This window comes from Myripristis murdjan, chromosome 5 (assembly GCF_902150065.1).
Source record: "Myripristis murdjan chromosome 5, fMyrMur1.1, whole genome shotgun sequence".
Classification (NCBI taxonomy): Eukaryota; Metazoa; Chordata; class Actinopteri; order Holocentriformes; family Holocentridae; genus Myripristis; species Myripristis murdjan.
Window position 1 is genome coordinate 33,624,477 of NC_043984.1, and position 27,964 is coordinate 33,652,440.

General features: G+C 41.7%; 1 protein-coding gene across 1 annotated transcript in view; it reads left to right on the forward strand.

Moving 5' to 3' along the window:
- Nucleotides 1-1,549: 1,549 nt before the first annotated feature.
- The window catches only part of LOC115359829 (zinc finger protein 585A-like), a 1,044,768-nt gene continuing 1,018,353 nt past the window's right edge, over nucleotides 1,550-27,964 (forward strand). Inside the window, exons 1-3 of the mRNA XM_030052472.1 lie at nucleotides 1,550-1,723; nucleotides 4,460-4,503; nucleotides 4,588-4,882. Coding sequence (XP_029908332.1) covers nucleotides 1,550-1,723; nucleotides 4,460-4,503; nucleotides 4,588-4,882 — 513 coding nt within the window. The remainder of the gene's footprint in view (nucleotides 1,724-4,459; nucleotides 4,504-4,587; nucleotides 4,883-27,964) is intronic.

Below are 27,964 nucleotides of genomic sequence, written 5' to 3' on the forward strand. Positions count from 1 at the left end.
AAATATATATTAAGTAGAACTCAATATTAAAACCACTGCAAAGTCAGTCAAGCTGCCGCTGTCAAAAATGTAGTTATTGATATCGGCGGATTATAGCGCGCACACAATTACTGCCAATTAATGATCTGAGACAAACATTCACCTGCATTTCTGCAGGATTTCCAGCCCAGGAGCTCCCAAAGACAAGAAACAACAAGAAATCAGCTGAATCTCAACAACACAGGACTTCCAGCTCCAGTGCAGAGCAACAACAATACATTATAAACACTGCCCGCTCGGATCACACACCATTAAACCTCCAAGCACAACTAAGTCTGAAAAGCCTGAAAAGCTACTGAGTCACTCACATACGAGCACAACATAGGAAGACTTTATAATGAGAGAGCGAGAGAGAGAGAGAGAGAGAGAGAGAGAGAGACCTTTGCTCTGAGCATGATCCCAGTGTGATTTGGTGTTTGCCTGCAGCAGAAACCTCTCGGCGTGGCATGATGCTCGGCGGTTTCCATGGCGACACACTCGAGGAGGATGAGCCCCCTTTGGCCGGCGGGGTTAAAGTGTCAATTTTGAGACATCAGCGCAACGAGTGCAAAAACAAAGTGAGAGCGGCAGCGTCGGACCTGCCGGCCTCTCGGCGTCAGCGCTCAGCGTGGTCGAGTCACGACAGGAAGGGGGCGCCGTTCGGTCGTTTTACAGCTGCAGAATCACATCACATAGAAAAGATCTCCATGACGTTCAGACTCTACTCCCTGGAAACCAGCAGCTCATGTTGGGATCAGTGGAAACCTCAGGATCCCTGCTGGAATTTCAAAATAAAGTTTATTAAGAGGCTGAAAGAAAAAAAGGGACACCCTTTCTATCTTATTTTGTACTTTATCTTAATTTGTATTTATTTATTTGTTGTATTTAATTATTCTTATTCTTATTTGACTTTATATTTTTATCTTTCTTTCTTTATCCTAATTTTGTGTTATTTGTCGTATTTATATATTCTTATTTAAGTTTTTATTTATCTATTTATTTATTTACACTCGGGTGCTTTCTGAGTGCATAACAGCCACAACCAATAGATAGGAGTCTGTTTTTTTTTTTTGTTTTTTTTTAAATGGGCAGTTGAGAAAATAAAAATAAAATGGGAGTGCTTTTTGAAATTCATGATTTATTTTTTTTTATTTTGTATTTTATTTTATGGCAGTTGCCCTCTGAGTGCATAACAGCCATGACTCCTAGTTAAGATTCAATGGTTTAAAAAAAGAAGAAAAAAAACAACTATAGTAACTCTGGTTCCAACCTAGATTCACAGAAGCTTCACAAATATAGGGCTATCATCAAAAGACAGGACCAGTTTTTGTTAGTTACCATAGTAACCATTAGCAGCCAAAGTCACAGATTTAAAGAACAACATTCTCAGAATCGGAATCATCAGCCGAGGAAGAAAATAAACAAAAACTCATTTCTGAGGCGAATATCAGAGTATTTTCTCTTGGAGTCAAAGCAGCGAAACATCAGATTTCTTGTAGACGGAAGGAAGTCGAGCACCAACTTTGTGAAGATGTCTGAACTCTGCGAGCTGAGATCGCAGGTGATGCAGCGACAAACTGCAGCCGCCGAGGAGACGCTGGCTCTGCTCGAGGAGACGCTGGCCGAGTACGAGCTGAAAAACTCTCGCCTGAAACTGAAGGTGGAGAGGCAGCAGAGGCTCCTGGACGCCATCTTGCTGCCGGAGGTGCGACTGCACAGAGGTTCGTAAGCTTTAAACGCCGTTTTCACATCAGCGACTCACCTGGACCCTGACAGGAGAGGCTAACCGTCAGTTAAGATTCAAAAGAAAACATTGAGACAATCTGCAGCATCTGTGAGATAATGATATCAATATTAATGCATGATAATAACAACTAATGATATCAATATTAATGCATGATAATAACAACTAATGATATCAATATTAATGCATGATAATAACAACTCTAAATGACCAACCTCACAGGCTAATATCATATTAGCAGGTCTTTTCAGCCACAATTTCAGATAATTTTTTTTTTTTCAAAATCGTTTATTCTGAATTAGCACGTTTACATGCACACCATATTCCCGTATTATTCGGAATATCCTCAATATTCCGGTTGTGCACGACTCATGTAAACACACCGAACCCGATTAAGGTCATATTCAGAATCAGACCCCTGGCATGTGTCTGTTTTAACCAGAATACTGTGCCATGTAAACACCTTAATGGGAAAATGCCCCGTACCGGAATATTCAGTCACGTCTGCGCATGCTCGATTCGCAAGGAATCCTGGGGCGTCTGTGTTGCTATGGTTACTGCAAGCGGGGAGAACGACATGGTGACCAGCAGCAAGAGCCAGGAGACTGCAGTCTGCCTTCAGCTGATCAGAGACTGAAAATATCATGGAGGATATCGACGGGAGAAAACACAGAAATAGTGACTTCTTCTTCTTCTTCTGTATTTCCAGCAGACCAGACACCTATACGCGTTCTGCTGCCCCCCGCAGGCTGAGTGTCGCATTACATAAGAGAGTGGAATACGCCGAAATAGTAGTGGAAGTAATAATAATAGTATATTAATTGTTGTAGTTGTAGTGGTAGTAGTAGCAATAGTAGTAGTAGTAGTAGTAGTAGTAGTGGTCGTATATTAATAATTGTAGTTGTAGTAGCAGTATAGCAGTAGTAGTAGTAGCAATAGCAGTAGCAGTAATAATAGTAGCATATTAATTGTTGTAGTTATAGTGGTAGTAGCAGCAATAGTAGTAGTAGTAGTAGTAGTAGTAGTAGTAGTAGTGGTAGTATATTAATAACTGTAGTTGTAGTAGTCATAGTAACAATAGCAGTAGTAGTAGTAGCAACAGTCGTAGTAGTAATAGTAGTAGCAATAGCTGTAATAATCGTAGTAGTACTACAGAATTTTCTGGATTAAAGTTTTAATATTCAGAGAAAAAACTCTTTTAGATTAAAGTGGTTATTTCCAAAAAACAAACAAACAAACAAACAAACAAACAAACAAAACAAACAAACAAAAAAAAAACAACCTCACAAATCTATGGGAAAAAAAAGTCCAAACTTCTTTGAACTTCTTCGTTTTTGCAACGGGTCAGCATACTTATATCCATATGATATTTCAGTTTTTCTTTTTTAATAAATTTGCAAAACTGAATGTAGATTAATGAGAGAAAAAAATATTTTAAAGAATTGTAGTATCAGGCTGCAACATAAGACAAGTGAAAAAAGTGAAGGGGGTCTGAATACTTTCTGAAAGTACTGTAGATCCTAAGTCATCCCATAGATCTTTGACAGAGATGTACTGAAAGGCCTAAAGATGAGTGTTTGGAAGCTGCAATCAATAAAATCATATAGTTTATTCTGAATTTTACAGGGAGGCGATGGAAGGAAGCCAGAACAGGGCTGATGTGGGACCTGCAGCTCATTCTAGTTAATAATCTGAATCAACCGTAAAATATTTAACGCAGCTTGACTGAGGCTCGTGTGTAGAGGGAATTACAATAATCTAAATAGGACTAAATCAAAGTGTGAATCAGAAGTTCAAGGTCTGTAGAAGACAAGCTATTTTTGCGATGTTTTTTATTTAAAGAAAACACTGGGCGAGCTTTGAGACATGAAGACATGAACTGGTCAAAGATGACAAAGAGATTCTCAGCGGCAGGTTTGATGTTAGAGTGAAGTCGCCCAATAATCTCATCAACTGAGGCGGTGAGGTTATCAGGACCATGTAAAACAAAGTTTTTATTGGGGCTCTGGTGGAGAAAGTTACGGGACGTCCGATCTTTGGTTGCCAAGCAATCACGGAGTGAACTGGAATTAGGTGAGAATAAAAAACAAGCTATTTCTAACATAATTACAAAACAAACCAACAAAAGAACAAAAAAAAGCAAGTGTTGACTGTCACCATATCTGTTTTTTACAAAAGCTTTAGTAGGGATTATGCTGACATGAAGTGATGCTGACAGGCTCGGGCCAGCTTCCAAGCATAATTGTGTGTCTCTGTGTGTGTGTGTCTGTGTTTTTTCCAGTGGTGTGTAAAGAGGAGGTTCCCCCTGAGCAGCTTCAGCGGACCCCCAGTCTGGAGTTTGAGCCCCAAAACATTAAGGAGGAACAGGAGGAACTCTGCACCAATCAGCAAGGAGAGCAGCTTCAGGATATCACCAAGCTGCTGTTCACTGCTGTCCCTGTGAAGAGTGAGGATGATGAAGAGGAAGCTCAGTGGAGCAGAGACGCCCGCCGCTCCACTGGACAGATGGAAGCAGAAGATGGTGGAGAGGAACGAGCCAGGAACCCAGAACCCTCCTCTGAGGCTGAGACTGAGGACAGTGATGATTGGGATGAGACCAGTGAAGTCCAGTCAGGTTCAAACCCACTGAGTGACGTCCCTCTCAGTCATGACAGTCCTGATGTGGGAGAGAAACCAGCTTCCTGCTCCAAAACCAAGAACACAGGAAAGAGTGTATTACCCTGCTCACTCTGTGGTACAGGGTTTACACGGAAAGGAGCCCTCACGAAACACATGAGAGTCCACACTGGAGAGAAACCATTCGTCTGCTCCGTCTGTGGTCAAAGGTTTACCGAGAAAGGAAACCTCACGAAACACATGAGAATCCACACTGGAGAGAAACCGTTCGTCTGCTCACTCTGTGGTAAAGGGTTTACACAGAAAGGAAACCTCACGAAACACATGAGAATCCACACTGGAGAGAAACCGTTCGTCTGCTCACTCTGTGGTAAAGGGTTTACACAGAAAGGAAACCTCAAGAAACACATGAGAATCCACACTGGAGAGAAACCGTTCGTCTGCTCTGTCTGTGGTAAAGGGTTTACCGTAAAAGGAATCCTCAACAGACACATGGAAATCCACATTGGGGAGAACCTGTAGAGATGCAGTCGTGTGTGTGTGTGTGTGTGTGTGTGTGTGTGTTTGGGAGAAGCTTGATTGAGCATCATACAGATGTAAGCAAACACGAGTGTGTCAGTGAGAGCAGCAGCAGGAGATGCTTCAGTCAATGCTGTTAGAGATGCAGCACATCCCAACACATGTTGTATATCTTGTGTTAATACAGAGAGAATCAGAGTTCCAGCAAAGTGTTTACTGTAATAAATGCCTGTTTACTAAATAAACTGTTTCATGTGCAAATGCAGACAGTGTGTGTGTGGCTGCTTTTCCTGTGTTTTTGTGGTCTCCTATGCAGCAGTCACCCAAAGTTGACTGCAATCATTGAATTCAGGTGTTTCATTCAGTCCCATTGCCACAGGGGTTCTGGGCTCGGCCTCAGCCCCTCCGTTCCAATCCAATCCAGTCCGATCCAATCCGATCCACTTTCTTTATATAGCACGATTTTAACAAATACAAGGTTTTCCAAAGTGCTGCACAACAAGATGAAAAACAACTAGATAACACAGTAGAAGCAGAATAAAAAGGTGAAGGATAAATCAATAAAATAAGATAAAATAAAATAATCTAAAAAAAAAAAATTATTAATTTTTTTTTTAAATGCACTGTCCACACAAGATAAAAAAAAAAAAAAAACATGCACATAAAATTATAATGCGACATTCAGCCTGCGGGGGGCAGCAGTACGCGTATAGGCGTCGAGTCTGTCGGAAATACAGAAGAAGAAGTCTTCTTCTTCTATCGCTATTTCTGTGTTTTCTCCCATTGATATCCTCCATGATATTTTCAGTCTCTGATCAGCTGAAGGCAGACTGCAGTCTCCTGGCTCTTGCTGCTGTTCGCCATGTCGTTCTCCCCGCTTGCAGTAACCGTGGCAACAAAAACGCCCCAGGATTCCTTGTGAATCGAGCATGTACAGACGTATCTGAATAATCCGGTACATGGCATTTTCCCATTAAGGTGTGTACATGGCACAGTATTCTGGTTGGAACAGGCATATGCCAGGGGTCTGATTTGGAATTCTCTCCAACCGGAATATGACCTTAATCTGGTTCGGTGCGTGTTTACACGACTTGTGCGCAACTGGCATATTGAGGATATTCCGAATAATACAGGAATATGGTGTGCATGTAAATGTACTCACTGTCAGGAGCAGCTGGTCAGCTGACCTGAGAGAGCGGCTCGGAGTGTAGGGGAGCAGCAGCTCTGAGAGGTAGTGTGGGGCAAGGCCATTCAAGGCTTTGAAAGCAAATAAAAGAATTTTAAAATGAATCCTAAAATGGACGGGTAGCCAGTGGAGTGAAGCTAAAATAGGTGAAATGTGCTCATACTTGCTTGTGCCAGTTTAAAGACGTGCAGCAGCATTTTGTACCAGTTGAAGATGAGCAATGGAGGATCCACTAACCCCCATATAAAGCGAATTACAGTAATCCAGCCGAGTGGTCACAAAGGCGTGGATTACTGTTTCAAAGTGCTGTCTCTGAAGGACTGGTTTAATTTTTGCCAGCTGCCTTAACTGGAAAAAGCTTGACTTCACAACAGCTTTAATCTGGCTGTCAAATTTAAGGTCTGCGTCCACTTTTACCCCCAGAGTTTTTACAATCGGCTTGTGATACTGTGCCAAAGAACCCAGATCAACTAAGGGGGTCACAGAAGTGCCTCCAAACACAATGACTTCTGTCTTTTTTTTTTTTTTTCATTAAAATTCAGAAAATTTAAAGACATCTAAGCTTTAAGGTCATGTAAACACTTCAGCAATGGCTTAACACAGAGGGAGTCAGACCTTTTAAGGAGGACAGAGATCTGACTGTCATCCGCATAGCAGTGAAAAGAAATGCCATGTTTCCTGAGAATGTGTCAAGTCCAAGGTCAAAGGTAAAACTAAGTCAGCCAGTCCAAAGTAATGATGCCTCCTGAAGGCTGAGTGGAGCAGTGCATAGAGTCCCTGTTGAGGAGAGGGAAACCCTGTTGCTGATCAGCAGTCATTAGCTGAGTGAGAGCACCTGCCTGCAGTGCTCCAGCAGAATCACTCTGCACCTCAGAGTGGCTTCAGCAGACAACAGAGGGAAACATTGTTCAGCTTGGGTCAAACCACAAAGAAGCTACTGGTATGGATGAATTGATTATATGGACTCTGATTGATAATGTTTACTGTGTTACTGGTTTAATGATTTGATATAATGATTAAATGAAATAGCAGCTAATCATGTTGAGCAGCAGTCAAGTTGCCTGCTTGGATTTGATTTTCTCTTTTGGCTTATAGTCTGTTTAAAGTATAAATGCTAGTGAAATGTGTGTAATATTAAAATAGCAAATATGCACTTTAAAACCATTTAAGTTGAAGTTAAATTACTGAAAATATTTAAAAATGAGTTAAAACATTGTTTTCTTTGGAAGTGGTGATCATAAATTTCTGTTGCCATTTGAAGGTTTTCAACCTGATATTCCTCCTGCAACAAAATAAAAGCTGGAAAGAAGAAAAGAGTTGTTCCCGTGCATACTTTATGGTCGACCAGGCCATTTTCAAGTTTGGGCAGAAGCTGAACAAAGAAAGTAAACCCATGATAACTTGACAGAATGGAACCAAGTGGGATTAGATAGAGGGAAAATAAAAGAGGGCCAAGCACAGAGCCCTGTGGGACCCCACATGAGAGAGGAGCAGTGGAGGACACAGAGTTATCAAGGCTGACACAGAAGGTCCGATGTGACAGGTAAGACCTGAACCATTCAAGTGCTGTTCCCCTTTTCCCAACCCGCTGCTCCAAACGAGCAATCAGGATTTCATGGTCCACTGTATCAAATGCTGCAGTCAAATCTAAAAGTACAAGAACAACACAGTGACAAGAGTCAGTAACTAAAAATATATCATTAAAAACTCTTAAAAGCGCTGATTCGGTGCTGTGCAATGTTTTAAAATCAGATTGGAAAATCTCAAGAATATTCTGTTCATTTAAAAAGTCCATGCGCTGAGAACAGACAATCTTCTCTAGGATTTTAGAAAAGAAAGGCAATTTAGAGATAGGCCTGAAATTTGCCAAAACAGTAGGATCCAGTTTTTTTTTTTAACAAAGCTTGCACAACTGCATGTTTAAAATTTACAGGGACCACTCCAGAGGACAGACCGCTATTAATAACTGTGAGAAAAGATGGCCCAACAGTGAGGGAAAGCCTTCTAAAAAGTCGGGGAGGGACAGTATCATCCGGAGAACCTGAGGGCTTCAAATGACCAACAATCTCCTGCACAAAGGGCAGGGTCACAGGCTCAAACGTGTCCAAAACAGCAGAGCAGGGGACAGACACTGAAGGATCAGACACAGTGGGTGAAATAAGTGCTCTGGTAGAGTCTGTGGTGCATTCAGAGCAGAGTTGATAACTTTAAATGACACACAAGGCTTGCGGCAGTTTAACAGAACAAAATCAGAAAAATATTTTCTTTTAGCCTCTTTCACAGTGGATTGGTAATGATGCCAGCAGTCTCTCAACATTTGAAAAGACACTCACAATTTGTCCTTTTTCCACTTTCGCTCAGCTCTTCGACACTCCTGTCTGGAAGCATGGGTTGTTTTATTTAGCCAGGACTCCACTTTAGTTTTATGCTGTCTGGTCTTTAATGGAGTCGCAATGTCTATGGCAGTTTGACAGGTGTCAAAAAACCATGAGTTGAGAGCCTCTGTATCCTCACATACAGATTCAGGGATGACACAGTTCTGACTGAAAACAGCTGAGAAGTGAGAAGCAGTGGAAGAGTTAATAACTTGATATTTGCGCGCATCAGCGCGAGATTTAACTGTGTGACAGCAAACAGCAGCTTCAAAAAGTACAAGCATATGATCGGAGAAAAAAGCATCACAGACCGCCAAGTTAAAAACAGGCAGACCATAAGATAAAACAAGATCAAGTGTGTGACCATGTTCATGTGTAGGCCCAAGTACAGACTGCACAAGATTAAAAGAGTCAATGATGTTTAAAAAGTCTCACGCCAAAGGGTTTTCAGGGCAACACACATGAATATTACAATCTCCGACAATAAGGACCCGATCATATTTGCGCATAATGTCAGCCAAGAGCACAGAAAAATCTGTTAAAAAGTCTTTGTCATACACTCCTGATCAAAATCTTAAGACCAGTTGAGAAATTGCAAGAATTTACATTTTGCACTGTTGGATTTTAAGAAGGTTCTCAGTAGAGCTTCAAAATGCAAAAAAAAAGAAATGGGAGTGAGACAAAAAAAAAAAAAAAAAAAAAAATTGAGTAAGCAATTTATTGCAAACAACCATTAAACTGAAATGCTGATCAAAAGTTTAAGACCACAGCCTTTAAAAGCCCAAATCTTCGCAAAAATGTGGATTCAGTGTCATTTTCTGTCAGGTATCCACATTGTCATGACCTCCTGATGGCAAAGGCAAAAAAGCCTTCTTGGTAATCACCTCAAAAATTTGTTTCGGCATGCTTGATGCTAGTGTTTCCAGGAGGCTAGTGGGAATGTTGCTCCAAGCGGTGAAGATTTCTTCAATGTCCCATGTTTGGTGCTCTCGTGCAAACTCCAAACGGGCAATTTTGTGCCGTTGAAGGAGACAAGGCCTTTGAAGACGTTTTTTGCTCTTAAAACCCTTCTCTTGCAGATGCCGTCTGATGGTTATGGGACTGCAGTTGGCACCAGTGACAAGCTTAATTTGGGCCGAGGATCGTCCCGTGTCTTGACGGACAGCCAATTGGATGCTCCGGCTCAGGGCCGGTGAATTTTTTTTGGGTCTACCACTTGACTGTCTTACTGCGTCCAACCTCAGCAGCAATGGCACGCTGTGAGGGCCTTGTTGTTGGGCCTTGCTTATGCAGCTCAACAATCCGAGTGAGAAGAGAGAAAGCTTTTTTGCCTTTGCCATCAGGAGCTCATGACAGTGTGGATACCTGACAGAAAATGACACTGAATCCACATTTTTGCGAAGATTTGGGCTTTTAAAGGCAGTGGTAAAAGTTCTGTAAAGACACTACACTCATCAACACTCAGCCAAGTCTCGGAGATAAAGAGGAAATCCAGATTCCGGGATATGAAGAAATCCTTAAGGATAAATGATTTATTCGCAAGTGATCTGGTATTAACCAGGCCAAACCTGGCAGGAGCTGGCAGGTCAGGGCGAGCAGCTGACAGAGAGGCTGACCCAGAGACCGCCGGTTCCCCAGATTCACTCCATGCCAGTGGAGACAAGGAGAGCAGGGTCCGCAGGGCTGGAACACCACATCTGAACCTGACACCGCTACAAACCAGGCAGCGACAGAGTCCAGCAAACGTTGAAAGATACACAGGCGAGGCCCAGCTCCATATCCACCTCGATCAGGACGTACCAACCCTCACCAGACAACCGCTACGCTTTCCCCGGAGGCGCTGCCATTTTCGGTGCCATTATGTGCAGTAAGTGTTACAAGCAGCAGAAACACACACAACAGTCAGAGCAGCTGATGGCCCGCCTGACACACTGGCACCATCTTGCAAACCCCAAGGTGAGGGGAAATCTGAACGCTTCAGCCTACCGAGACATTTTGGACAATTCTCTGCTTCCAGCTTTGTGGGACCAGTTTGGGGAAGGAAGGCCCTTTCCTGTCCCAGCATGACTGAGCCCCAGTGCACAGAGCAGCTCCATAAAGGCGTAGCCGGCTGAGTTTGGTGTGGAAGAACTCGAGCGGCCCGCACAGAGCCCCGACCTCAACCCCATCCAACACCTTTGGGATCAACTAGAATGGAGACTGGGAGCCGGGCCCTCTGGTCCAACATCAGAGGAAGCAGAGAGAGGTTTTTTGAAGATTATAAATGGCATGCTACAGCTCCTCGGCATCCAGAATCAATCAATCAATCAAACTTTATTTATATAGCGTCAAATCACAACAGAAGTTATCTCATGACGCTTTACAGGTAGAGCAGGTAAAGACCACGCTCTACAGATTATAGTAGAAAACAAGAAACCCAACAGATTCCCTCCTGTGCTCTTGGCGACAGTGGCAAGGTAAAACTCCCCTATAACGGGAAGAACCCTCAGGTAGAACCAGACTCAGGGCGGGCGGTCATCTACCTCTACCGGTTGGGTGGGAGGGGAGAGAGAGAGACAAAGAGACAGAGACAGGGAGATAAGGACAAACTGGGACAGCAGACAACAACAGAAACAGCAGGGTATCCTGAACAGGTAGTCTAGATGGAAGTGACATGCAGCATCTAGCCATCTCATCTGCAGCTGGATGACCTTCCAGGATGACCAGGACAGTATAACCGAGACAAGACACAGAAAGTACAGCAAAACCAAAGGGGCAGTGGACTCTGGAACAATAGCATGCACTGAGTAAAAAGGGGGGGGGGGGGGGGGGGGGGGGGGGGGTATAGAGGAGGACAGGAAGAAGAAGAAAGGAAGAGGGAAGAGGAAGATTAGAGAGAGGAAAGTGCTCAGAGCATGATATGAAGTCCCCCGACAGTCTAGGCCTACAGCAGCATAACTAAGGGCCGGTCCAGGGCAACCTGGGCCGACCCTAACTATAAGCTTTGTCAAAAAGGAAAGTTTTAAGTCTAATCTTAAAGATAGAGAGTGAATCTGCCCTCCGAACTGAGATAGGAAGATTGTTCCACAAACGTGGAGCCTGGAATTGGAAGGATCTGCCTCCCGATCTAGTTTTAGAGATTTTGGGAACCACCAGTAAACCTGCATTTTGGGAGCGCAGTGCTCTGGCAGGGTGATAAGGAACTATGAGCTCTTTCAGATAAGATGGTGTCTGCCCATTAAGAGCTTTATAGGTGAGGAGAAGAGTTTTAAATTCTATTCTACATTCTACAGGAAGCCAATGTAAAGAGGCCACTATTGGAGTAATATGATCTCTTCTCCTAGTTCTAGTCAGCGCACGTGCCGCAGCATTTTGGACCAGCTGCAGAGTCTTTAACGACTTGCTGGTACAGAACAACTAAAACAAATGTGTGTAAAATGTTGATATCTCTCATATGATTTAAACGGCTAAAAAAAAAAAAAAAAGCCCAGGATCAAATAGACCCTCAAAGAAACACCGATACTTACAAAATGTGTCCAGGACATTGAAAACATATCATCATGTTTATTTTCTGTTGAAACGGTTCTCCCCATTAAACTGGGAAAAGCCATGAAATCTGAAGCAAAAAATGAAAAAATCTGACGAATGTGGAAGTTGCTGGATCAGAGCCACTTCCTTTGTTGTGATGTTTGGTCATGTGGTAATGTGTTTTGTTTTTTTGTTTTTTTTGTATTTTTCTGTTTTCTACAGACTTGAGCGGGTCAGCATTTTGATGCTTTCTCCCATCTAACCTGCCCAGTAAATTTAATAATTTAAATTTAATCACCAAAAGACAAAACTCTGCTTCCTCATGGCTCCAGAAGAGAGACGTTCTGGTTGTTTGTGTTTCCGTTAACGTCGCCTGTGCAGCTAGTCGGCAGCGGTCAGAGGCCGGGATAAGAGCTTATCGGTCAGAAACTTATCCCGGTTTCTGAAATCAGGATGTGACGTTTACATGTGCAAACACAGAAGCGGGATACTTCAAAAACCCGACGGTAACCGGATCGTCCCAGTGATTCTGCCTCACGTCTGCAAACTGCAGCATTTCCCAGAGCTAGCAGCCGTATTTTAGAGGTCGAGACACAAGACACTAGCTGTCTGTGGTGTGTGTGTGTGAGTGTGTGTGTGTGTGTGTGTGTTGACAGGCTGGAGGGTTAAAAGTTGCATTATTTCTCCTGAAGCAGCAGCAGAGAGCCACAGCACAGCCACGCTGATGGACGACCCGCTGTGTGTGTGAGAGAGGGAAAGTGTCTTTTATGTATGTAGATGTGTGTGTGTGTGTGTGTGTGTCTCTCTCTCTCTCTCTGTGTGTGTGTGTGTGTGTGTGTGTGTGTGTATGTGTGGCAAATCATCTGTTAGTCTGCTTAGACGTTTCAGTACCAAAGAAGCCAAGAGGCTGAGATTAAATACCAACTCTCTCTCTCTCTCTCTCTCTCTGTGTGTGTGTGTGTGTGTGTGTGTGTGTGTGTGTGTGTGTGTGTGTGTGTGTGGAGGTGATTGATGCTGAGCTGACAGTGCAAAGTCAGACCAGAGGAGCTAAACACATTTACTCACCATTCATTTTCTGCCTAGAGGTCTCTGGGGGAAAACACACACACACACACACACACACACACACACACACACACACACACACACACACACACACACACACAAGACCCCCTGATACAAAAGCACACACACAGACACCCAACACATATAGAAATGCACATTATCCATTCACTGATGTAGACACGTATACAAAGACACACACACACACACACACACACACACACACACACATATATATATATATATATATGGTAACCACTACAGCTATAATTTAATTTATTTATCAATTATTTATGTATTTATTTATTAGATTTTTATTTTAATTTTAACCTTTGATGCCTTACTTTTTTCCCCCGTTTTATTTCTAATTTCTTTTTTTTTTTTTTTTTCGAATAACTTACTTTTTCGTCCTTCCTTTCTATTGTTGGCTGCTTTCTTTTTATGTATTTATAATTTCAGAAAGCCGTGTATTACATCTTGGCATAGGGACTACAGATGAAAACTAGCCTTCTGGCTAACTCTGGCATATTTACAATTGTTTTTGTTCTATTAATATGCACTGTCCCTTGATTAAATAAACTAAACTAAACTAAACTAATCAGTCTGCTCAGTTTGATGACTCGTCTTGTTTGTCAATCAAATGTGCATCTTTTCTTTCTTTTTTTATGGGTGAAAGCTGCTGCATAATTAAACCCCTGCAGATCCTCTGGTCACACGACAGCTTTTTCCAAAATAAGAGTCAGTCCGTCAGTTTGGTCAAATTCATCAACATCAGCAGCACGACGAGGCGCTGCTGCTGATGTTCACTGAGACCACCAGTCAAATATAATGGGAACACTTTACAGTAACAGTACAACAGTTAATGTTAGTTAATGCCGTAATAAACATTAAGTAACAGGTAATAAACATTAAGTAACAGGTAACTAACCGTTAACTAATGTGTCTAAGAATCATGTACTAATGCTGTTCATGCTAAGGTATTAATTTATATGTTATTTAAGGGTTATTGTAGATATTATTAACATTAGTAAATGCCATAATAATCATTAACTAACCATTACGGCATTAACTAATGTTAACTAACGTTAATTGTTGTACTGTTCTTGTAAAGTGTTACCAATATAATGATAAAAACTCATAATAAAAACTCAACTAAAACAGAACATTTTGACACGATAAAAGCTAAACTGAACTGAGCAAACCCATTCTGGAAGCTAACTGGAGCTAAACTGCACTGAAAACAAAAATTAAGAATGAAACAAAAAATAAAAACTGATATGATGAAGTGTATGAATGCATAATAAAGCTGAAATGTTTCCAACGCGCCTCGCCATCCATTTCCGGTTGCTACGGCTGCAAAGAGAATCTGCAGGTTTCTGTTTCAGCGGCTCATCAAAGGCTGAGGACGTAATTTCAAAATAAATGTTTCAAAATAAAACTCAAGTTATTGCAGAAGGAGCCGTTAGATATTTGCTGTCCTTTGTTAAAGTTACAGGATTATACAGCACACATTTTTTGACCCATGTTGTATTTTGTATAGTTTTATTTTATGTGCCCAGGTTGCTGCGGCATATTTCCTGTTTCCATGGTAACGTCACCAGATGATATTTTTTGGTTTTTCCTCGAGTGAATTAAAAGTGAAATTAAAGGCTTGTTCATTTTCCCTGAAACAGCCGGAGTCTCAAAATGAGCTCAAACTGATAATTTTATTCTTCATTTAATTTTTTTTTTGTAATTTTAAGTTATCTGTCAGGGTCTTACACACACACACACACACACACACACACACACACGTTTTTCACTCCTTACATTCTCTAATCTCACAGCGAACACTGCAGCTAATTTTACTGGTATGCCTCAAGGCGTACTCTCACACACACACACACACACACAATGATGCATGTCGACAGAAATACACACAAAGCACACACACACAGCTCCATACAAATGGACACAAACACAGGTATGCACACTTCCTCACTCTCTCTATCTCACACCCCTCCCCCCGCGCACACACACACACACACACACACACACACACACACACACACACACACACACACACACACACACGCTCGCTCTCTCAGCTGTCCATCTTCCTGAGCCCCTGGACAGGTCCCCAGGAGACCCCTGACAAATGACTGATTTCAGCCTGTCTGCACTGAATGACTGATGCTGTGTGTGTGTGTGTGTGTGTGTGTGTGTGTGTGTGTGTGTGTGTGTGTGTGTGTGTGTGTGTGTCAAAGAGAGAGACACTGAATGAACGACACTGTGTGGAGGAAAAATTATTTTGGCTACTCCCAGAGTCAAGTACCACACACACACACACACACACACCTCCCATCATTAATTATTCCCTCTGGACACCTGAATACATCATCCTAACGTCTATGTGCATACATGCTCGTATGTATGCAGGTAGGTAACTGTGTGTGAGAGAGAGAGAGTGTGTGTGTGTGTGTGTGTGTGTGTGTGTGTGTGTGTGTGTGTGTGTGTACGTGTCTGTTTGTATGTGTGTGTTTGTGTGTGTGCGCAAGAGAGAGAGAAAGAGAGAGAGAGAGAATTCCCTGTTGGAGAAAGTAGTGGACACATGGACACACTGATGGATGGGTACACTCACACACACACACACACACACACACACACACACACACACACACACACACACACACTAACTGCTTGTTAGTCACCATGAAATACAAAAGCCTTTTTTTCACCTTGTTAGCAAATTAATTTTCCACACAGTAACACTCACCACACCTTCCTTTAAGGTCTTGATTTTTTTAAATGATGTATGTTATTTATTTATTTATTCATTTATTTATTTATTTATGTATCATTATTTATTTTTAGCCACAGCACACACTCCCCGAACACGTCTCAGCGTCTCTGTGTGTGTTATGAATCGACAGGCCTGGTGGTGTTAGCTGCTGTGTGTTGTGTATCTGATGCATCTGATGGGAACGATAAAGCGGTTTGACCGGATAACCTCTTTTCCAGGCGAGAGATACGGCAGCAGACTCCTCAATCGATACGGATCAGCCATGAATCCTCAGATGAATCGATTGTAGAGTTGTGGATCGGACATTGCGAGACGAGGAGTCGGCTGCCTGAGGCTTTAAGGTTCTTCCACACCGGCGTGCGTAGCGAAATAGCGAAACGAAAGTGCGAAAAAAACTCACCGGCGACAATTTTGTCTTTAACTATTCACACCAATCAGCGATGCGAATGTGCGTACACCTGTCCCTCGCTATAATGCGGTTCACCTTTCGCGGCCTCGCAGTTTCGCGGATTTTTTCAGTGTAATTTTGCAGCGCATAATTTTTTACAGCGCATTGTGTTCTGCGTCCTGATTGGCTAAGAGACTGTAGACCATTGTCAATCAATGTCCTCCGTGCCGTGTCTCCTGTACAGTACAGAATGCGTTCATTCTATAATACTGGACTTATTTTTCTACCAAGGTTTGAACTTTGAGAGTGTTTAAACAAGAGAGAAAAGTGAGAAAATGTTAATGCCTGTCTGAGAAAAGTGTATAAAGTGTGTAGTGAAGGGTTTTACAGCTTTAAAACATCTAGAATAATTGTAAAAAATAAAGCTGACTACTTCGCGGATTTCACCTATTGCGGGTTATTTTTAGAACATAACTCCCGCGATTAACGAGGGACCACTGTATTGCGAAATATGAATCCCTCCGAAAAAACATGGAGTCAGCTTCGTCCTCTGATGAGGACCTTGTCATCAGGGTGGGAATTATACCACAGTCACAGCGTCCATGGCCGTCGTTGCCCCTCGCTCTGGCCATAGTGCCCTGAAAATAATTGTACCCCTCACGGCCAATTTGGCCGGTGTGCCCCAAGCAGTCAATCTCTCAAGGTTATCATGGATGCAAGAAAATCCCGAGGGGAAAAAAAGCGAATCCCGACCCAAAATGAGTTGAATTTCTGCTCATGTCAGTGGCTTTGAAGCAAAGCAATGTTTTGCATGCAAGCAATATGATTGGTCAATCAGATGTTTAGAATGTGCTCAAATGAGCATGACAGCACGGCTAGCCGAGCTCAAATGAAAAATACCTCATCACTGAAAATATTACTCCGCCTATAACTTATTGCCCGAGTCTGTGTGGTTTCCATGGTAACACAAAACGTTTCACTGAAACCCGCATCAAAAGCCGCTGTCAGCTTTGTCAGCCTGCATAATGGACTGTTTTGTTGTCAATTCTGATTTCTTTGGCGACCTAAGTTTGGATAAATGTCTGAACGAGGAAGACAAGACAGAACAGAAAAAGGAGAGATACGCGAGAGTGACGAGTGAAGAGCTGGATCAGGTGGAGTGGTCAGGAAATGAAGCCGGTACGGCCCGGTCAACGTCTTGGGCCGTCAAATGTCTACAAGACTACCTGAAAAACACCGGACAAACAGCTGATTTCTCACCTGTAAGGAAAGAAGAGCTAAACAAGATCCTCTGTGAATTTTATGGAGCTTTAATTTCTATAATAAAGAGAATGAAATGCGGAGTCAGCACCACGGACAGTACCTGCTGAGGAAGATTCAGCACCACGGACAGTACCTGTAGGATTTTCCATGGAGATGCGCGGCTGTAACTTTGTTCTTGTTATTAATGTGTTAATGTTATCAGTTATTAATTAGCCTGTTAACCGTTATTAATTTGTTTAGTCTTTATGAGTTTTCTAAGCCATTGATTTAATTAATTTGTCAATTTGTTTGCATCTGTATATTGAAATGAACATTTAATAAATCAACACATCTGTGAAAACTGTGGTCTTTATTTCAGAGGTAAATTGATAACAGCCTGAAAAGGTGGTTCTATAACTCTGTTCAGCCTTAATGTGACTGTTTACTGTCGTTACTTTTGCTGCTTAGCCACATTAAACGGAGCTGACGTTAATTTGGAGTGACACACCCCCAGCTGAAATAAAACATCTGCCGGAGAGTTTATGAAAAGACAGATGTTTGTTGTGGCGCCGACACTGGAAAGCAGTAGCCTGTATTTAAATATAACTGTTCATATAAGTTGGTTGTAGATAAAGATCAGCTGTGCTGCTGAGACGCTGTCATGGCACCTGTTAGATTAAAAATGACTGAGAAGTCGGCAGGAGTATAACTATCAGTCCATGAAAAACTGATTTTTTTCCAGCAGATATTCTAGTACGACATGATTGAGCTAGCAGAGCAGTTTTGTGTTGCTGTGTGTGGTATTTATCCAGTTTTGGGAAATCACGATGTCTAGAAAACATGATAAGCCCAAGTTGGCTGCTGACAAGGACTAGTTACCGTCAGATCTCATGTATTTCTGCTGAAACGGAGAGAATACTAGCAAAAAAAACTTTGATATTTTCAGAGCGAAATGCCCTCACTATGCTTCAATATAGTTGTATAATCACATTGTATTTTGTGTGATGTTTTTTTGTTTAATTGTATCAAGTCACGATGTTTATTCATAGCATAGGTTACAAATCCAGGCATTTTACTTAATGGCCTTGGTGTCCCGGCATGTGGCCTTAATGCCCCAAAAAAAGTTGCAACACCAAAGGCCAAATGGCCTTGCCCCTAAAATTGTGTGATTCCCACCCTGCTTGTCATTATTGAATTGTTTACCCGTCCAAAGAGGAGATTTTGGCTACACCCGCTTTTACAGAGCAGGGAGAGAGAAGGGGAATCCCACCTGCTGATCCAGGAATTAAAATTGTATCATGACCGTTTCCGAACTTATTTTCAGATGTCCGTGGGACAATTCGAGACTCTCTGGGTCTGCTGGCACCGCATCCAGAGAGACAGAGAACCAACTATGGGGATCCCACTGACCCAGAGCAGCGACTGGCTGTCTGTTTGAGGTGGGCTGTCAGAATATTTTAGTGGGAAACTCCTGAGGAGAGACGCTGCCTCTCCTGCAGGCGCTGACCTAATGTTGTTGTTGTGAATGGAGACTGCTGATTGGCTGCTGCAGTTTGTTCGCCTAGAAAAATCGAGCGACAGTGTTAAGGAAGCGAGTGTGAACCTGCTCACTGGCTGCCCTCCATGATAAACCCGACCAGCCTCCAGGGCCAACACACCGAGCCGTGTTCTTAATCACAACCACCAACCTGGAACAAAGCAGAAGATAATATTGAATATATTTGAATATATTTCTTGGGTTTAGCTGCCTTCTTCGCCATAGTAACGCTCTCTGAGGCTGATGGGTAATGTAGGATTTGGTGCCGTTTGACAAACAGCAGAAAAAAAGTCAGACTTGTGGTTGATGACGTCAGTCTGGTGTGTTTTTTTTTTTTTATTTTATTTTATTTTTTTTTTTATCCAGGAGACTCTGTGTGGTTCTGTCGCCCAAATGAGGAAAAAACAATGAGCGAAACCCCGTGGCTCCGCCCACTTTGCGGCGTCGGTCTGTGCATTCGCTGTTTTGGTCACATGACCTGAGGCTCGTGGTTTCACGGTGACGCCGTCGCCACACTGATACTTTACAACAGCAGCCTCTCTCGCAGTAAAAGCATGGTGGAGATACAGATCATTTAAACACACACACACACACACACACACACACACACATACACACTTTACACAACAGTGTCATTAATCCTCAAGTCAACACAGACAGTCTCTCTCTGTCACACACAAACACAAACATAATTCACCTGCTTCGTTCAGTAATCCTGACACACACACACACACACACACACACACACACACACAGAGTTGCTGAGTGGTGTGTGTGTTGAGGTGGGAGACTGCTGATTGGTCCAGAGGGAACTCTCCATTACACTGTCTGATAGGAATTAGCAGCAAGGTAACGACAGGACAGTGACTGATGGTGCGAGCGCACACACACACACACACACACACACACACACACGTATAAACACACACACACACACACACACACATAAAAGAGGAGTACTCCATTATTCTTGGTGCTGGCAATTAGCATGGGTGCTAACGACAGCAAAATGATGGAGCACACACACACTTACACACTCACACACACACACCCACAGGGATGCATAAAAACTTAACTACTCGAAGGCTCCTGTGCATGTATACGTATACACACTTACACACACACACACACACACACACACACACACAAGGAGACTACTTCATTATTCCCTTTGCTCACAATTAACATCCACAGTCACGAGGGCACAGTGGCTAACAGGGAGATGGAGCACACACACACACACACACACACACACACACACACACACACACGGCCATTAGGGGGACCCTGCATGGATAATGGGCAGCGAGGCCCATTTATCCATCTAAAGTACTTTCAGCTCTGAGAACATCGCTCAGAAACGCTCTCGGACTTTTGAATTATAATCTCTTTTGAATTATAATCTCTGAACGTGTGAAATAATTCTGCCTGAATAAACGTTTCTATAAAAACTCTGATCAAACAGGTACGTTAAATTTTTTTCCACACGCGACAGAGCGAGCGGCAGATTTGCGGCTGCACGGGTTTCGTGAGCGAGGTGGAGAGTCAGCGTTGTGCCTCCTGGCTCCGCCCACTCCCAGTCTCCCACTGAAGCTGATTGGCTGACTCCCCCAGCGGCTCGTTTTACTGTAAACTGTCTTTATCCTCTGCAGCTCTGAGACAAAAAGCTCCTGCTCATGATCTTCATGTGAGCAGCACAAACTGGAGGCTGGAGTCCAGTCACTGAGTGGAGGACGATATAATAATAATGATAATAATAATAATAATAATAATAATAATAATAATAATATAGCCTCTTTGAAATATTATTTTCATCCCAGAAGCCCCTGACCAGTGCAAAATAAAATAAAATAAAATAAAATAATAATAATAATAATAATAATAATAATAATAATAATAATAAATGGTAGGGGAAAAAAAACCTACACAAAGAAACAACCTGATACTTTATGTTTCTGTTTCTTCTTCTCTTCTTCCTCCTTGTTTCCAGCCACATCGCTGCTGCGTTTCAACCACTCATCCATTTTCTGGATTTTTTTTTTTTTGTCAGAGTGAACAAACGTCCTCGCTCGACGACCACAGCAGCAGATTTAAACCCCAAACACACACACACTGAAAACTGAAGATAACATGTGCCTTATCAAATTTACCTTTACATTTTTTTATGAACTGATTACAGCACGGGCTGATTATTATGCATGACGGATATTTTTTAAATTAACATTTTTGAAAATCTCATGTACCCCCTGCTGTACTCCGATGACCCCCGAGGGGTACGCGGACCCCCATTTGAGAGCCGCTGGTCTAAGGACGGTAACGCTGCCCCCTTGTGGCCATCAGATCCGCTTCCCGAACTCCGCGTTCGTTTTGAATCCCCGGGTCAAAATGCACCAATTGTCAAAAAGAGATTCACAGCGCTAATATAACCATAGAAATGCCATGCACACACACACTCACACACACACACACACACACACACTCGATCAATGATCAATACTCGTTGACTGAGAGGGGACCGCGTTCCACTCAGCATAGCAGATGAGGTAAACTAACTGACAAATAGACTGATCACTGTGTGTGTGTGTGTGTGTGTGTGTGTGTGTGTGTGTGTGTGTGTGCGTGTGTGTGTGTGTGTGTGTGTGTGCGCTCCATCACCTTGACTCTAATTGCAAGAAGACAGTGTAATGGAGTCCTTGTATGTGTACGTGTGAGATCTATTACCACCCCGCTCTCCTTCATCACTGTGTGTGTGTGTGTGTGTGAGTGTGTGTGTGAGTGTGTGCCTGTGTGTGTGTGTGTGTGAGTTAGTGTGTGTGTGTGAGTGTGTGTGTGTGTGTGTGTGTGTGAGCGATTCCTCTGGCAGTTCAATTACTGTAGCGCTGTAGTACTGTGGATGTAAACACAGCTGGGGACATTTTCAGTTCTTAAGGTTGCCGGAGTTTCTCTTCATGCACATGCGTACACACACACACACACACACACACACACACACACACACACACAGACACACACACAGTCTTTGACGTTACTGAAGTGTATTTAGTTGAGTGTGTTGAGAGCAGAGCAGAAGCAGCAAAGTCAAATACGAACGAACGGAAATACTCCCTTCAAAGTAAAATACCTCAAATCCACAGTGCAGTAATTTAGTTAAAACAAAGATTTAATGTGATTTAACTCAGCTTTCAAATAAACACACACACACATGAAATTAAAAATAAAATAAAATAAAAAATGCTTATCATCCAACACAGTGTATGCTAAGTTGCTGCTAAATACTGGATGCTAAAGTGGATGCTACAGCTGGTACTTTTATTTTGACATGTGAGGCTTTGGGTTCCCATTATAATGGCGTTCTGGTTGGCACTTTTACTCTGAAACCTGAAGCATCAGCTCCCAGTGAAATATAATTTTTAGTGTGATTTTTTTTTTTTCTTCAACCTGAAGCATCCAGTACTTGTACAGTGTCATTTGTGGTATTTTATTCTGAAATCTGTTGCACTGTGTGCATTTGAGAGAATATTTTTGGTTGGTACTTTTATTTTTAAAGCTCTTCAAGGTTCATACAGCTTAATGAAACATATAAAGTATAAAGTGAACTGGATGAACAACATAAACCTAAACTTTGTACTCAGGATGAAGCGCTCCGAGAGAAACTCGTCCAATTATGATTCACTACATTTTCATGGACACTAATAACACGATTATAATGTGATTAAAGCCTTAATGTGCATAAGGTGGAGCCCTCGTTAATGCCTTACTTCTATTACATTAATGCTGTTAAGCTCACAATGAGATGAATCGCATGAAGACACCCGGGGCCACATGGATAAATAATACATGCGCTCAAAAATCATTTCCCACACAAAAACTGTATTCATAAAAATTAGAATATGTGCATTTTTTACAGTGTGTGCACACATTTTAATACGGTGAGGTGGAGATGAGATGTAGCAAAACATTGTTTAGGTTGATAACCAACTGCACCAACTGATTTTTTGATTTTTAAAATGTCAATCACCACATTTATTGAGCTAATATTGATGAATGACATTTGTGTGTGAACCTGTAAACAGAGTAAAGTTTCATTTAGCTGTTAATTTCATCCTCAGGTGTGACACACCTTGTAATTGCGGGTTGGGATTTGAGGGCTGCGAACTCATCACTGATACGTTTGTGAGATGAATTAATTACCTGGCCGGAGACGAGAGCCTCACAGCTGTGTGCGACAGCCGCTCTGAGCCTCGCCGCTGCAGCATTTTTTATTTCCCGTTGGTTTCGCTGACAGGTGTGAGGAGCGGTGCGGCAGGTGTGAGGACTGATGCAAAAACGGCTGCTCGTGTCTTCAAACGTTTGTGGTTAATTGTTGGAAAAGAGGCCCTGACCCTGAATGAATGAGAAATGAGGTTTATCAAACGCAGCTTTATAAATCTTAGTGTGTGTGTGTGTATTTCTGGCTAACACGAGATGTCATGTGTCCAGTCATGTGGGATTATATTTATCAGAGCAGTTTGATGAAAAGCAGCAGGTAATTTGCTCTATTCTAACCGTATAATCCCACAACTCCACAAAAAAAAAAAAGATAAATAAGCATCAGAAGCACGTAAACGGGATTTGCCATCATGTGAACACCTCAGTTGAATTAAATTGATCGCAATCGCGTCACGAGCGTCGGTGTAAACGTAGTGATTGTTGGAAGTGTAAAGGTTGGGTCACCTGTGTAACCTCTGAACCTGAATAACTCAACTCAACTCAACTCAACTTTCTTTATATAGCACTTTAAAAACAACCACAGCTGCAACACAGTGCTGTACATATTGTTTATTGTTTATTGTTGATCCCCATTAGTCACTGCCTCAGTAGTGACTATTCTTCCTGGGGTCAAATAAAAAAACACAATACAATCAAAAGATTTACAAGCAAAACCTAATAAAAAACAAAATAAATTAAAGAACATGTAACATATACAGTCACACATATATCAAAGGAAATGAAAACAACAACTATCATCCTAAATAACAAAGAATGATAAACAAAATATAACAGACATAAAATACATACAGAAGTAAACAAAAATAGAACATACATCCATATAGTAAAGATAATTTTACTTAGTACACTAAATTGAAATCAAATAAGCATAACACAATAAACATCCATTACTCACAAATAGTGTCAATCTACAACAACCTCTTTCTGTATTATAGCTCTTCTAAGTATTTTCTTGAAACTAACTCTGTTAGACATTAAAATTAAATATTGTGGAAGTCTGTTCCAGGTTGTGATTGCCCTGCACATCACTGTTTTCTTGAAGGCATCCGTTTTGGGTTTAGGCGAGGTGAAATTGCCTCTCACGGCTTGTCTAGTGCTGTAGTTGTGACTATCACTAGCAAGCAACAGCTGAGAATATAAACTAGTAGGTTTACGTGAGATATAGATGTTTTTCAGAAATATAATAATGCTACAAGCTAGTCTCTCACCGACTCTCATCCATGACAATTGATTGTGCATTTTTTCAATACTGTTCTTAAAAGAGCAATGCAGAGCTAATCTCGCAGCTCTATTTTGGGTAAGCTGGATTTTATTAATTCTTGTTTAGATGCATTATAAATGATCATAAAACAACAAAACAGTAAAAACAGTAGAAAGAATAAAACCAATAAAACAAATGAAAAAAGAGTGACCGGTTTTAAAAATGGAATGGAATAAAATGAATTTAATTTTGCGCTGGACTGTACATTCAGTCATGATCTGACTGTAGGCGGCTGAAAGGAGAAGGTTGCAGAGGATGAAGAGAAGATGCAATCACTACCTTTACATGCACTAGAGAAAGCAGAATTTTGTGATTTTTCTCATCACTCAAAATCTCCACATTCATGCACTAATAAGAGGGTTTATCCCACCCCAGACTGTCACAGCGCTGCTTCAGTCCACTGGCAGCCGGCGGAGAGGAACCGCTGTGTTTTTTGTTCCTTAAATTTCCATTACCCTGTAACGTTGACATAAAATCAGTAAGCCTTCCTCAGTGAATGTAGAACGGTGAGTTTTCACTCTCCCGGGCGTCGGACAGTGTGTATTTATTGTGTTTATCCTGTCGGTGTTTTTATCCGCTGTCTCCCTTCCAACTAGACAGTGGAAATTATGTTTGGGTTCGGTCCCGTCGGTCTTATTTAAGTGAAAAATGATGGACCTGCTGTGTGTTCTGGGCAATGCTGCAGTTTACGTGACGACACTGAAGGCAACACATAAGCTAGCCATGGAGTAAGTAAGTAAGTAAAGTAAGTAAAATTTATTTATATAGCGCGTTTCCCAGAGAGAACTCACAGAGTGCTTTGCAAGTTAAAAATACAAATGCTCAAAGATAATAAAACAATATACAAATGCGATACAAAGGAAATAAAAATACAATAGACGGCAATAAAAAACAATATAATATATGTAGGACAAGCAAAATCTCAGGTCGGATTCAGACACATGCAAAAAACAAACAAAAAACAAACAAACAACAAAAAAAAAACCTGGTGGGTTCAGGTGGAGCTTGGTTCCTTTTGGACTCGGGTCGGGTTCAGGTAAAAATCCACAGCCTGATCCACACTCTCCTTCCAGCATGTGCACATCTACAGACCATCAGGATCTACATGGGACAGTGTTTTTTTTTTTTTTTTCCAGGGAAAATCCAGCTGCCCTGCGCCGACTTCTCTGAGTTCTCCACGCCAATTCTGGAAACCGTCTTTCTTGTTTACATGGCATTGGCGATGTGTGTGTGTGTGTGTGTGTGTGTGTGTGTGCATCCACTTCAGTGAACCGAGAGGAAACAACTCTCCATTAGTTCACCTTCTAGTCAAGAGGTCACGAGGTTTGAGAGGTAGACAGCCAGGAAGACCAACACAAGTCAGTGTGTGTGTATGTGTGTGTGTGTGTGTGCGTGTGTGTGTGTGTTTCTTCCTGCTCAGCTGAACCAACACTGTGGGACAGAACAGGTCTCACTGATTCATCACCTCAATAGGGGGTTTCCAAGGTGACAGCCCCGTCCTGTCTGCTGATTGGCCGGAGGAGCGGTTCATAACTCTGAGCTGTCGCCGAGAAAAAACCTCAAGAGGAGGCGCCTGTCAATACTTTACAGAGAGAGAGAGAGAGAGAGAGAGAGAGAGAGAGAGAGAGAGAGAGAGAGAGAGTTATGTAAGCTCTTTTCTGATTGGTCTAAACACGCTGCATCTGCACCAAGTTGTTAGTTTCCCATGTAACATGAATGCAACTGGAGCGAATGAAACGTTAAAGTCGTGTCTCCAGTGATGGTTTACGCTGAGCAGCTCATCCTGATGCTATCGGCTCGCCACCTGTACGATCTCATCTTTGGTGACTTGTTACGTCTGTGAAAACCAAAGCATTTATCACCTGATGCCGCTACTCAGGTGCTCTGCTTTGCTTTGCAGGACAAACACGAGGGAGGCAGCTGACAGGAGCTCGGCTAAATGTTGTTGTTATTCCTGGAGAGGGAGTGTGCGCTCGCTTCTGTGGGTAACACACACAATTTTGTAGGAGAGGGAGATGATTAGCACGTAACATCCCCAAATTACACCAAAGTTTACCCCAAAACAGATTGAAAATATTAAAGTTTTGCTTTTACTGTGTCGCCAAACTCCTTCTGGATGAATATTATGACTTAGATCATAAACTGGAAATGAGTGTTGCCACTGGTCGTGATATTTCTGGAATATCATGAAATCCTAAGACTTTACATGTGCAATCTGAGTGGAACCAGTTTGAGCTCTGTGCAGCTTAGATTTTACTGGAGTTTTACTGTAAAAAAAAAAAAAAAAAAAAAAAAAAAAAATCATAAAGTTGGTTTGCATCATCAGGAATGTTCACACTAGGTTTGGTGATGCAGTGAAAGTAAAAGTTTAGGTTTTCAATACATTTTGAAGTAAATGTTGATGTAATATGGGTTTTTTAATGACTAAAATTTCAAATACTTTACTTGTTAATTACCTGCCATGAAATTCGAGGCCCACGTGGAGCCTGTCCGTTTCACTTAATGAAAAAGCACAGGTCAAATACTAATATGAATGCAAATCTTTACAGGAACCAAAGGGAAATTTGCCTTTGGCTTCACAAATTAAATGACCTAGAAGGACATTAGATGCTTAAAAGACTACATGACACTACATACCTCACTAAAGTACAAACATTTCCCATTAATGTGAGAAAAAAAGGCATGCAATGTTTAAAACATGAGATAAGGAAGGTGTACAAATGTCACCCTGTTTCTTAGTTTCTGTCTAAAATTCTTACAGCTCTCGGGACAAATCATTTCTCACATATTCCTGTTTGCCCGCGGCGCTCTATATCTTCTCCCCGAGGGTAACAGGATTTAATAATTTTGTCGTCCTCGCCAAATCCCGCCGCAGCATTTCCAATCCAAACTACCCCTCGTCTTCTTTCTGTTTTTGTCGAGGCAACAGGCCTAATATTAATGATGTAAGTTCATCCCAGTGTGTAAACTGCAGCTCAGCAACCTAAACTAAAACATTTTGGTCCTGTGACATTCATCAAATCATGAAATTTGGGTTTTTCATGACTCAATCAATTGCCAGGTAGGATGTCATTTTGGTTGATATTTTTATGAATTTGAAGTAAAACCATGACAGCTGAAGATCAAGAAAAGGTGCTTAACCCTATAAAGCCTGAACTATGAAAGAATTGGCAGAAAATTCAATTTTTTTGAAAATGAACCCTTTATTTAGTCCTATAACAAAATATAAATATATATATATATATATATATATATATATATATATATATATATATGTATATAAATTGAAAAAAATATGTTATTACATGACCTTTCTGGTGTATGATATATGATATGTACTTGAAGTGCCAATGGTATGGTCCAGGGTGAACAGGGGAAGTGTTCAAAGGTATACAACAGTATTTTGGTCAAGTATTGATTAAACTGAAAACGAAAAACGGAATTGAAAATGTGTATCA